Source organism: Phascolarctos cinereus, unplaced genomic scaffold (assembly GCF_003287225.1).
Source record: "Phascolarctos cinereus isolate Bilbo 61053 unplaced genomic scaffold, phaCin_HiC Scaffold_726;HRSCAF=1367, whole genome shotgun sequence".
Taxonomy (NCBI): Eukaryota; Metazoa; Chordata; class Mammalia; order Diprotodontia; family Phascolarctidae; genus Phascolarctos; species Phascolarctos cinereus.
Window position 1 is genome coordinate 97,427,227 of NW_027556098.1, and position 12,588 is coordinate 97,439,814.

The window sequence follows — 12,588 nt, forward strand, 5'->3', positions numbered from 1 at the left end:
TGGCTAGAAGCAAAACAGACTTTTGAGGAGGAGATAGGGTAAAAAAGAGAAGAATAACTAGAAGAGAATATGAAGAAGGAAAATACACATAGCCATTTCTGTTCTGCAGCCTTCCCCCACCCCTCATGGGGCTTTGCGTTACTCTGCCCCCTCCATGACTCTGAGGCTCCCTGCGGCTGGATTAGCTTCGGTTCCTGGAGCAGAAGACTGTTGGTACAAGACTGCACTGGCACTGCTGCCTCTGCTGTCATCTGCTGGAAGTAGGAGCCAGAGACAGGGGCTGTGCAGGGTTTTGCCATCTGCCTCCCAGGAAGCTGAATTTGTGTAAAGCAGGAACTGTCTGGAATTAGCAATTATAACTGTGAATATGAATGAATTCACCCATAAAATGGAATGAACTCACTTATAAAATGGAGGAAGATAGCAGAAGGGATTAGAAACCAGAATTCAACACTCTATTGTTTACAAGACACACATTTGAAACAGAAACACACACACACACACACACACACACACACAGACTTAAAATAAGGGACAGCAACAAAATCTATTATGCTTCAAGTGAAGTAAAAAGGTAGTTATGGCAATGATGATCAAAGCAAAAGCAAAAATTCAATATTCAAGGGAACTATGTTTTGCAAAAAGGTACCATAGACAATGAAATACTATCAATACTGAACTCATGTGCACCAATGGCATAGCATCCAAATTCTTGAAGGAAAAGTTGAATGAGTTATAGGAGAAAAGAGAAAAGTAAAACTATACTAGTAGAGGACTTCAAGTTACCCCTCTCAGACCTAGATAAATCTAACCATAAAATAAATAAGAAAGAAGTTAAGGTGATAAATATAATTTTAGAAAAGTTAGATATGATAGACCTCTAGAGAATATTGAAGAGGAATAGAAAGGAGTATATCTATCTCATCTGTGCATGGCATCTTCACAAAAATTGATCATGTATTAGGGGATAAAAATCTCACAAATTCATAAAAACAAAAATATTACATGCACATTTTTGGCCATAATGCAGTAAAAAATTATATTCATAAAGGATCTTTGAAGCATAGGATAAAAATTAATAGGAAATTAAATAATCTAATCCTAAAGAATGAGTGGGTCAAAGATCAAATCATAGGAACAATCAATACATTTAAAGGTAATGACAACAATAAGACAACATAACAAAGTTTGTGGGACACAGCCAATGGAATAATTAGGAGAAATTTTATATTTCTGAACACTTGCATTAATAAGAGAGATGAAGAGCAGATATATTAGTTGGGCATGCAACTAAAAAAATGGGAAAAGAACAAATTAAAAATCCCCAATTAAACACCAAAATAGAAATCCTGAAAATGAAAGAAGAGATTAATAAAATGGAAAAAAATAAAATCTTCAAACAAATAAAACTAGGAGCTAGTTTTCTGAAGAAAAAAACCCAATAAAATAGAAAAACTGTGGGCTAATTTGCTCTTTTTTTAAAAAAAGCAGAAAATCAAATTACCAATATCAAAAATGAAAAGTGAATGCACAGCAAATGAAAATGACCTTAAAGCAATTATGAGAAACTATTTTGCCCAACTATATGCCAATAAAACTTAATAAAAGGGATGAAAATTTACAAAATCTAAACTGTCCAGATTAATGGAAGAGGAAATAAAATGTTTAAATAACCTTTTTTAGAAAAAGAGTTTGAATGAGCCAGAAATGAGCTCCCTAAGGAAAAAAAAATTCTAGGACCAGATGGATTTACAAGAGAATTCTACCAAACATTTAAAGAATAATTAATCCTAATACTATATAAATGTTTTTAAAAATAGGTAAAGAAGGAGTCCTACCAAATTAATTCTATGGCAAAAACATAATTGTTATCTAAACCAGGGAGATCAAAAACAAAGAAAACTATAGACCAATTTCCCCAATGAATATTAGTGCAAAAATTTTAAGTAAAAAATATGTCTACATGTGGCCCACAGGTATCCATTTCTATATGAGTTTGACACCTCTGTCTTAACAGATTGGAGTCAAAGTGGCAAGGTGGTGGCCCTGAAGAAATGAATCCCAGAAGCTGGTTGCACAGGTCATTGCCCATAAGGAGTGCTATAATATGATGATGTACACCCACACTTCTACTGATGGTGTATTTGTGGTAGATTGGACTCTGGGTTTAATGAAGGAAATGTTCTATCACTATATCTCTTGCTATAATATTTCATTAAATGCATTGACTTTGAACTAATCATGCCATCTGATGGGCTTGAAAATAAATCATTTAATTGATGGGGGCTTGAGAACTAAAGTTCTTTTTTTTTATCTAAAACATTTCCATATTAATAATTTTATACAAGAAGACTGAAATAAAAAGGAAAAAATGAGAGAAAGAAAGAAAGAAAGAAAGAGAAAGAAAGAAAGAAAGAAAGAAAGAAAGAAAGAAAAAGAAAGAAAGAAAGAAAGAAAGAAAGAAAGAAAGAAAGAAAGAAAGAAAGTGAAATACAGCATGCTTCAGTCTGTATTCAATCAATATCATTTCTTTCTCTGGAGGTAGATAGTAGGCTTCATCATTAGTCCTTTGGGATTGTCTTAGATCATTGTATTGCTGTGAATATCCAAGTCATTCACAATTCTTCATTGAACAATACTGCTGTTACTGTGTACAATGTTCTCCTGGTTCTGTTCATTTGACTATGTGTCAGCTCATGTAAATATTTCCAGGTTTTTCTGCTTGTCATTTCTTACAGCACAATAATATTCTATTAAAATCATATGCCACAGCTTATTTAGCCATTCCCCAACTGAGGGCCATCCCTTTGATTTTTAATTCTTAACCACCACAGAAAAAGACTGCTGTAAATGTTTCTGTACAAATAAGTCCTTTCTGAAACCTTTTTTTGGATATCTTTGGGATATAGACCTAATAGTGGTATTGCTGGGTCAAAGGGTAGGCACAGTTTGATTGTCCTTTGGGCATAGCTCCAAACTGCAATTTGTACAGAATGGTTGAATCAGTTCACAATTCTACCAACAGCGCATTAGTGTCCCAGTTTTCCCACATCCCCTCCAACATCCAACACTTTCCTTTTCTGTCATATTAGCCACTCTGATAGGTGTGAGGTATTTTAGGTTGCATTTCTCTAATCAATAATGATTGAGCATTTTTTCTTATGACTATAAATAGTTTTAATTTCTTTGTCTGAAAACTGCCTGTTCATATCCTTTGACCACTTATCAATTGGGAAATGACTTGTATTATTATAAATTTGACTCAGTTCTCTATATTATTGAGAAATGAAGCCTTTATCAGAGATAAAGATTGTTGCAAAATATTTTTCCCAGTTTGCTGCTTTTGATTTCCCAGTTTTTGCTTTTTAATTTTATATAATCAAAATTATCTATTTTACATTTTGTAATGCTCTTTATATTTTCTTTGGTCCTAAATTCTTCCCTTATCCATAAATCTGACAGACAAACTATTCCATGTTCTCCTAATTTGCTTATGATATCACCCTTTATGTGTAAATCATGTACCCATTTTCACCTTATCTTGCCTTGTGGTGTGAGATGTTGATCTATGCCTAGTTTCTGCCATCCTGTTTTCCAGTCTAACCAGCAGAACTAAGGTTTTTGAGGAATGTAGACCCAAAGAATTCTTCAAATCTAGGACAACTCTTTTGGGTCCCTCACATGAAAGAAAGGATTACAGAAGTTACTGCTAACATAGTCCCTGGCATACAATAGGGTCTTAATAAATGCTGGTTAGATGACTGGGTAGATTGTATGAAGTGATTCCAGTTGATTCATTCTTTTCTAAAGATATTTGCTTTGCTTTTCTTCTTCAGGAGCTTAACAAACATGTTCTGTGGAAGTCATGAAGGTGCAGTCGCTACTTAATCTTTATCTTCTGAATGTTCTTGTACAACCTCTGATTGGATTTGATGGTAAGCTTTATTATTGCATATAGAGGGTGAATCATATATTGGAGAGGGGGATGGTTCTTAACTTGGGATCTGTTTTGAAAATTTTTTTGTAACTATCTAATTTTTTTGTAATGCTGTGTATTTTATTTTACATATTTAAAAATATTCCTCTGAGGAGTTGGGGAAACATGAAAATCCTCTTTTTTTTTAGTAAAACTGAAAATATTTTTAAAAATCACATTTCTTTTGTCTAAAACCCTTTGAAACTGCCTTTTTGAAGCTTGGTTAAGCTAAGTTAATAACAAAATGCCTTTCTTGGGAAAATGGACTAAGAATGGTTAAAACCTAGAACAAAGACTACCTCTTGATCAGTGGTATCAATCATGTGATTCCATGAGTTTAGACAGGCATCCTGGAAGTAGCTAAAACAGATTAAAATAGGATTGGTAAATATTTAACAAAATAAATTTAAAAAATAGTAAAACATAGATCATGTTAATGTGTGGTTTTCTCAGTTAATACATTCCCATGTGTATGGTTCATTAGCACCCCCAACCCTTTGGGTTTGAAACCATTGCTCTAGATCATTTCCTGCTCCATCCCTTGAAGTGATTGAGCTATTGACCCACCTAGGCATTCCCTATTTTGTCTATGTGTTAAAGTTATTGTTACTATGAACCACCCTTCTCCATTCTGAAGGATGATACTGATAATTGAAATTCAGGGAAGAGACCCTTTTCAATCCTTGAGGTAAATGGTCCAGGAAGGAACTGAGTTGTGACTATTCTAGAAGTTAATCCCAAACTATATTTTGACATTTTACCATCTTTTTATTGTTCAAGATTTCTGTAAATGTTACCTCAAATTGTCTTGGGATAGACACATGTTGGAAGGCTTGGGGGAACTATGTTAGTTTGAGCATCTTTTTCTAGGATAGAAGTAGTTCAGATATTAAAATCATATTAAATAAAATTATTTCTGGCAGACTTATTCCTAAATGTAGAATATAGAACAGAATCATTTACCATGTCAAGGCGATCACATGCATATATTAAGCACCTAGCACTAGGAATTGTTCTAAGCTCTGAGGATAGGAAGAAAGGTTAAAAATGTCATATTTGGGAAACAAAATATAATTATGTACAAATAAAATATATGCAAGATATATTGGAGACAATCAACAAAGGAAAAGCACTAGCATTAAGGGGGAAAAGGCACCTTAAGAAGATGAGATATTAGCTGGTACTTGAAGGAAGCCAGGGGACAGAAATAAGAAGGAAGAGAATTGTAGGCATGAGGGATTCCCAGTTAAAATACATAGAGAAGAAGGCATAGAAGGGGTCCTATCAAATTCCTTTTATGACACAAATATGGTACTGATACCTAAACCAGGAAGAGAAAAACAGAGAAAGAAAACTATAGACCAATTTCCCTAATGAATATTGATGCAAAAATTTTAAATAAAATACAAGGAGATTACAGCAATTTATCACAAAGCTCATACACTATGACCAGGTGAGATTTATACCAGGAATACAGGGTTGCTTCAATATTAGGAAAACTATCTGTATAATTGACCATATCAATAACAAAACCAATAAAACTCATGTGATTTTCTCAATAGAAGCAGAAAAAAGCTTTTGAGAAAATATAGCACTCATTCCTATTAAAAACAGTACAGAGTATAGGAATAAATGGAGCTTTCCTTAAAATGCTAAGGAGTATCTATATAAAACCATCAGCCAGCATTGTCTGTAACAGACATAAACTTGAAGCCTTTCCAATACGATCATGGGTGAAGCAAGTTTACTCATTATCACCAATATTATTCAATATTAGCTTAGAAATGCTAACTATAGCAATAAGACAAGAAAGAGAAATTGAAAGAATTAGAAGAAACAAAACTGTCACTCTTTGCAGATGCTATATTGGTATAGAGAATCAACTAAAAAACTAGTTGAAATAATTAATAACTTCAGCCAAGTTGCAGGATATAAAAATAAATCCCCCCAAATCATCAGCATTTCTGTATACTGCTAATAAAATCCAGCAAGAAGAGATAGAAAGAGGAATTCCACTTAAAATAACTACAGACAGTATAAAATACTTGGGGGTCTACTTGCCAAGACAAATCCAGGAACTATAAGAACACTGTTACAAAATACTTTTCTCACAAATAAAGTCAGGTCTAAACAATTGAAGAAATATTAATTGCTAATGGGTAGGACAAGCCAGTATAATAATAATGACAATTCTACCTAAATTAATTTACTTATTCAGGGCCATGTAAATCAAACTATCAAAATTATAGAGCTAGAAAAAATTAGAGCAATTCATCTGGAAGAACAAAAGGTCAAGAATATCAAGAGAATCAACGAAAATAAAATGTGAAGAAAGGTAGCATAGCAGTACCAGATCTCAAACTGTATTACAAAGAGGTAATCATCAAAACAATCTGGTGTTGGCTAAGAAATGGATTAGTGGAATAGATTAGGTACACAATACACAGTAGTAAATGACCATAGTAATCTAGTGTTTGACAAACTCAAAGAGCCAAGATTTTGCGACAAGAAATCACTATTTGACAAAAATTGCTGAGAAAGTTAGAAAACACTTTGTCTGAAACTAGGTATCAGTATCTCACTCTGTATATTGAGATAAGGTCAAAATGAGTGCATAATTTAAACATAATAGGTGATATCATAAGCAAATTAGGGGAGTATTTTGCATGTCAGATTTATGGATAGGAAGAATTTATGACCAAATAAGAGAGAGCATTATGGGATGTAAATTGGATATTGTTGATTACATCAACTTAAAAAGGTTTTGCACAAACAAACCAAAGCAGCCAAGATGAGAAGGAAAGTAGGAAGCTAGGGGGGAAATTAACAGCAAGTTTCTCTGATAAAGGCTTCATTTCACAAATACATAAAGAACTGAGTGAAATTTATAAGAATATGAATCATTCCCCATTTGATAAATGGTCAAGTGATGTGAAGTCAGTTTTCAGAAAAAAAAAAACCCAAATCTATCTATAGTCATATGAAAAGAAAATGCTCTAAATCACTATTGAATAGAGAATACAAATTAAAACAACTCTGAGGATGCCCCCTCACACCTATCAGACTAGCTAATATAACAGAACAGGAAAATGAAAAACGTTGGTAGGATGTAGAAAGATTGGAACATTAATGCAGTGTTGGTGGAGTTGTAAACAGATCCAACCACCCTGGAGAACAATTTGGAACCAGACTATAAAACTACACATCTGACCCTGCAATTCCACTACTACACATGTACCCCAAAGAGATCAAAGGCAAAGGACAAGCGTGTACAAAAATATTGACAGCAGCTCTTTTTGTGGTGGCAAAAAATGGAAAATTGAGGGGATGTCCATCAATTGGAGAATGGCTGAACAAGCTATAGTATGTAATTGTGATGCAATACTATTGTGCTATAAGAAATGACAAGCAGGATGTTTTCAGAAAAACCTGGAAAGACTTACATAAATTGATGCAAAATAAAATGAACAGAACCAGGAGAACATTGCACACAGTAACAGCAATATTGAAGTAGGTGTTGTTATTAACCTCATTTTACAGAGGTGGAAACTGAGACATAGAGAGGTTAAGCAACACAGTAGTATATATCTGAGTTAGTATCTAAACCTAGGTCTTCTTGATTTCACACTCAGCACCCTGGTAATTACTACAGACTACCTTGCAGTCTCAAAAATTCTCAATACTTCATAGACTCTTGACCATTGAAGACTATTCTCTTTTGCAATGATGATTTTAGGTTTTTGCAGGTAGAAAGGAAAATCAAGGGGGTTAGAATTCCATATGTATTCCCAAAGACATACTGGTAAATGTTTAAGAACCATTTTTCCCCAAAAAAGAAAAAGTAATCATGACATTTGAAAATTTAATCTGCATTATGAATATTTTCTCCATCATTTTATCTAGAAATCAACACAATAACAAATTAAGCCCTGACTTGTAGTATTTTCTGATTTTCAAGGCATAAATGTTCATTCTGAAATTTTAATAACTGGCTCACTAACTATAGCTCCCCCCCTATTTGTACCCCATGGAAGAATCCTAGCTCTTTTGCCTGAATTTTATAGAGGTCTCACAAAGTTATTGAACAGGTGAAGTCTTCCCAATTCCCCTTTAGTTCTCTTTCCTCTTTCAACAACCACATGTTACCTCCAGACCTTTCGTGACCACATCTTCACGTCTCTGTTCGGTGTTTAGTTTCCTTGGGGTTCTCTTCTGGCGAACCTGATTAGTCTATAATAACAATAATAATACTAATAATAAGTATATACTATACATATATAATATGTTTAAATGTTATACACATTCATATATATTATATATACATGTATATATGTATATGTGGTATACACACAGATACACACACACACTACACACACGTATGGCTTTAAAGTTTACAAAACACTTCCCGTGTGCTGTCTTATTTTGGCCTTAACAACAACTCTTGTCAGGTAGGTGATATTATTATTAGCTACATTTACAGATGCATAAACTAAGGCTAAGAGAGGTGATTGACTTACAAGGTCACACTGAAGTGTTTGAGACAGTATTTGAACTAGATTCTTCCTGAGTCCAAGCCCAATACTCCAGCCAGTAAACCACCTACCTAGCTGCTTCTAAAATTATTACACTTAGAAGAAAACATTGGTGCTACCACCTCCCACTTAGCACATTTACATTGTTAACAGGAGTGCTCTGAAGACAAAATGGCAGGCAGGCCTGGACCATGGAAGGTACTTGGAGACAAGTGAACAAGTGATTCCATTCACATCTCACCATCTAGACAACCATCTCTTTTGCCTATGCTCAAGTCTGGTCCTCATTGCCAAAGTTAACTCAATTCAGTTGAAGAAATATTTAATAAGAATCTACAATTTTCCTAGGGCATCACTATTTAAATTCTCATCATAGAAAAACAATACAGAAAAAGAAGAATTAACAGTGGAATAAACAAGAGACCATTAGTCAAGAGTCTTGGGTTCTAATCCTGTATCTGCCACTAACTAAATGTATGACTGGGTAAATCACTTAATCTCTGTTGGCCTCAAATTTCTTCATATGCAAGATGAGAAGATTGTTAGAACTGGAGGGCTCTTAAGGGATCACTTAGTCCAACCTATCAGCCTTATGGTATGTGATGTAGAATCACCATCTATAAATGTGTCTAATACGACTTACCCTCGGAAATCTAATTAGCAATTTTGGTGCTTGGGGGCGAGAGGAAAACAGCACAAGCAATAAAAGCAGAGGTAAAATTGCCTTTGTAGTTCATGATGTGAAAATAATACAAGTAATTAACACAAAGTTTAGCAGTGGCAGTGAGGGGGAAGGACTGGTATTGATGTGGGAGTTTCCCAGCCTGGGTTCCATGAGATCCCAGAGAGAACCTCATTGACCATGAGATTTGCAAGTTTGAGGGATCAAAAAGTGAGCAGACAGAATGTAACTGGGAAAATAGATATTTATCTTAGTGTACTAATGAGGACTGCTTGGGCTGGTCATAGCTTCAACTTCTTTTTTGGGGGGGCGGTTAAGCAATGGGGTTAAGTGACTTGCCCAAGGTCACACAGCTAGTAAGTGTTATGTGTCTGAGGCCAGATTTGAACTCAGGTCCTCCTGAATCCAGGGCTTTGTGCTCTATCCATTGCGCCTCCTAGCTACTCCAGCTTCAACTTCTTAGGTACAGGTTGGGTTTTCATAGCTTTCAAAGCTCACTTAGTGTACAGAGGAAAGTAGAATGTTGCCTGAGAGTTTCTATTCGTATAACTCTTATTTCTTTATTCTGGGAATATGTCTTCTCCAAATTCATGGTATTCATGAGCACAGCTTCCTCCACCACAGTGACCATAGAGACTACTCCCTATTAGAACTGATTATTCTTGATAACTCGGTGCTAAGCTCACTTGTTCGGTTTTTTTTATACCTTTTAAAATTCATTATCTTGGGACAAAGCCCATCTCTCCTGCTTTTGTTATGGCTCAGTTTACCTTTGCTAAGTTACTCAGGATTGACATAGCCCTTGATATTTTGGGTGTTTTCCATTTGTTCATTATTCTTATTGCAATTGTCTGTGTCTATTTCCTTTTAGATGGATTCCCTTTTCCTTATTTTTATAGAACGTTTTCTCAGCCCATGACTACTGTTGTTGGAAGGCTTTATGAAGATGTGATCCTTCCTTGCTCATTTGAGAAAGGGCATGGCATAGTGATTCATTGGCACAAAGAGGATAAGCTGGTACACAGTTACTACAGAGAGAGTGACCATCTGGAACAACAGGAGCCAGATTATGCCAAAAGGACATCCCTTTTTCTCAACGAAATCAACAATGGAAATGCCTCGCTAACACTTAGGAGGTTAAACCTCCAAGATGAAGGAGTTTACACTTGCTATGCAGCAACAGAAGCTGAGATGGAGTGCAGAGAAGTAGAGCTGAAGTTGGGAGGTAAGTAAAATGTTCTAAGTACTTTCTGACCCATAGAGGTTTCTCTTCGCATGAATGCTCCAAGAGACTGCCTTGGGAATACCCAAGGTGCCTGAGCCTCCAGTCCTTTAAATGATCATGGGCTCATGTGTCCAGAGTAACATTTAAAAAACAAAAGCAAACAACAAAAACAAAACAGTTCCCAAAGTCCTCCCCAACCCTAAAGCCAATGGAAAGCTGAATTGATTTGTGCACATGACAATAAGAAACACAGGTAAACATTTTCTGGGGGAGTAGAACAGTGCATACAAGAGCTTTTGTTTTGTTACAGTGATGGTTTAAGGGGTCACTATCAGCACTCTCAGGAATAAGCTATTTCACATAGAGAATTTTCTGTGTAACTTAAACTTGTTTTTTTAAGCACAAACACATTAAAATATCTTTCTAAATCTATATAAATGATTTTCTAGATCACTTGCTCAAAAGGGCAGAAATGTGTGCAAACTTTCCTTGGTAACTTAGGATTATCATTATGGATATCAATTATTGTGGTATGAGCACAATTGGATTAGTGTGGTATGATTGGCTAAAATGGCTACCTGCATCGATGTAGGAAAGAAATACAATAATCAACTATAATAAGTGATTCCATCTTCTCCAGAACTGCATTAAAAAACCAACAACAACATCCAAAAGCCCACTGGCAAATAGGAAAGGGTCAAACAAGATGGAAACTTCTTAGTATGTGACCAGAGACATCAAAGGCCTTCACAGCTCTATATGTAGAGGCACTAAGATATAGCAGATAGAGTGTGGGTCCTGGAGTCAGGCATACTCCTCTTCCTGAGTTCAAATCTGACCTCAGACACTTACTAGCTGTGTGACCCTAGGCAAGTCACCTAACCCTGTTTGCTTAAGTTTCTTTATCTGTAAAATGAGCTGCAGACGGAAATGTCAAGCCACTCCAAGTATCTTTGTCAAGAAAACTCTAAATGGGGTCATGAAGAGTTGGGCACAACTCAACCAGACTAAGCAACGACAACAATAAACCCCTAGGAGGAAACCCCAGGAAATCGATTGCATGGACCTTGGAAGCCATTGGCAACGGCAGTCACAGTCTAAGACATGCAGCAATCAAATACAGTGTAGAGATGCTTAGAGTGAAGGAGCTTGAAACCTGTAACTCTCTGGCCTGAGAAGTCATGGAGGGCTCTGAAGATGCCATGACCCTCAAAGATTAAAGGGGACCAGACATTTACCATCGCTTTTTGATTAGACACACCTAGGGAGGAGGATGGAAGCCCAGGAATCCAGGTGACCCAGAGCGAAGCCAAGCGAGGCTGACTCTGCCAACCAAAGGTTCATCGGGCGGTGGAGGCTGGCCCTAGAACAAAGCTTCCGCTTAGGATCTGACACTAGAGGTAGCATTAAACAGAAGAAACCTATCACTGTGAAGAATTATAACAGGTCCAGAAAGACACAAAAACAATCCGACCAAGAAGAGAGCAAATCCACAATGACTTCAAGCGGAGAGTCAGGAAAAACGAATTTCCCACAAATAGTAAATAAATATCTGGAAGCAATGAAGAAAGAGAGAAAAATCAAATTAAAAACCCTTAGAGGAAAAAATTGCGAGGAGAATAAACACCTTAGAAGATAAAGTAGTAAATGCGACCCAAGTAACAGACTTCCTGAAAATTAGAAGAGATGTGATATAAATCAATTTCTCCACAACAATGAATATTAGAACAAAATCAAAAGATTAAAAAAATAAAATACATCAGAAAAAGGTATCCAAAATTAAAAAAAAAACTGACTTGGAAAATGGGTCACATAGAAATAATTTGAGAATTATCTGATTGTTTGAAACTGTGGTCCAACAACAACTACTACCCAAAAAAGCATCAATAGTATATTTCAAGAAATCATAAATGAAAACTTCTAGACTGATCAGAATCAGAGGGAAAAACAAAAATAGACAACTTTCACTGACTGTACCCTAAAAGGAACCCCAAAAGGAAAAGTGCCAGGGGTGTCATAGCCCAAATCCAGACCTTACACATCAAAAGAACATATACTACAAGCAGTCAAAAAGAATTTAAGTACCAAGGATTCACAGCCAAAATCACCCAAGATATCTAGGAATACGATATTCCACAAGATAAAAGATAATGCCTTAACATAACTTAGAAAG

General features: G+C 35.6%; 1 protein-coding gene across 2 annotated transcripts in view; it reads left to right on the top strand.

Moving 5' to 3' along the window:
* HHLA2 (HHLA2 member of B7 family) overlaps window positions 1-12,588 on the top strand; it is a 100,500-nt gene that overhangs the window by 64,379 nt on the left and 23,533 nt on the right. For both annotated transcript variants that reach the window (XM_020999952.2, XM_020999956.2), the window contains 2 exons: window positions 3,837-3,935; window positions 10,062-10,415. In XM_020999952.2, coding sequence (XP_020855611.1) covers window positions 3,866-3,935; window positions 10,062-10,415 — 424 coding nt within the window. In that variant the 5' untranslated portion in view covers window positions 3,837-3,865. The remainder of the gene's footprint in view (window positions 1-3,836; window positions 3,936-10,061; window positions 10,416-12,588) is intronic.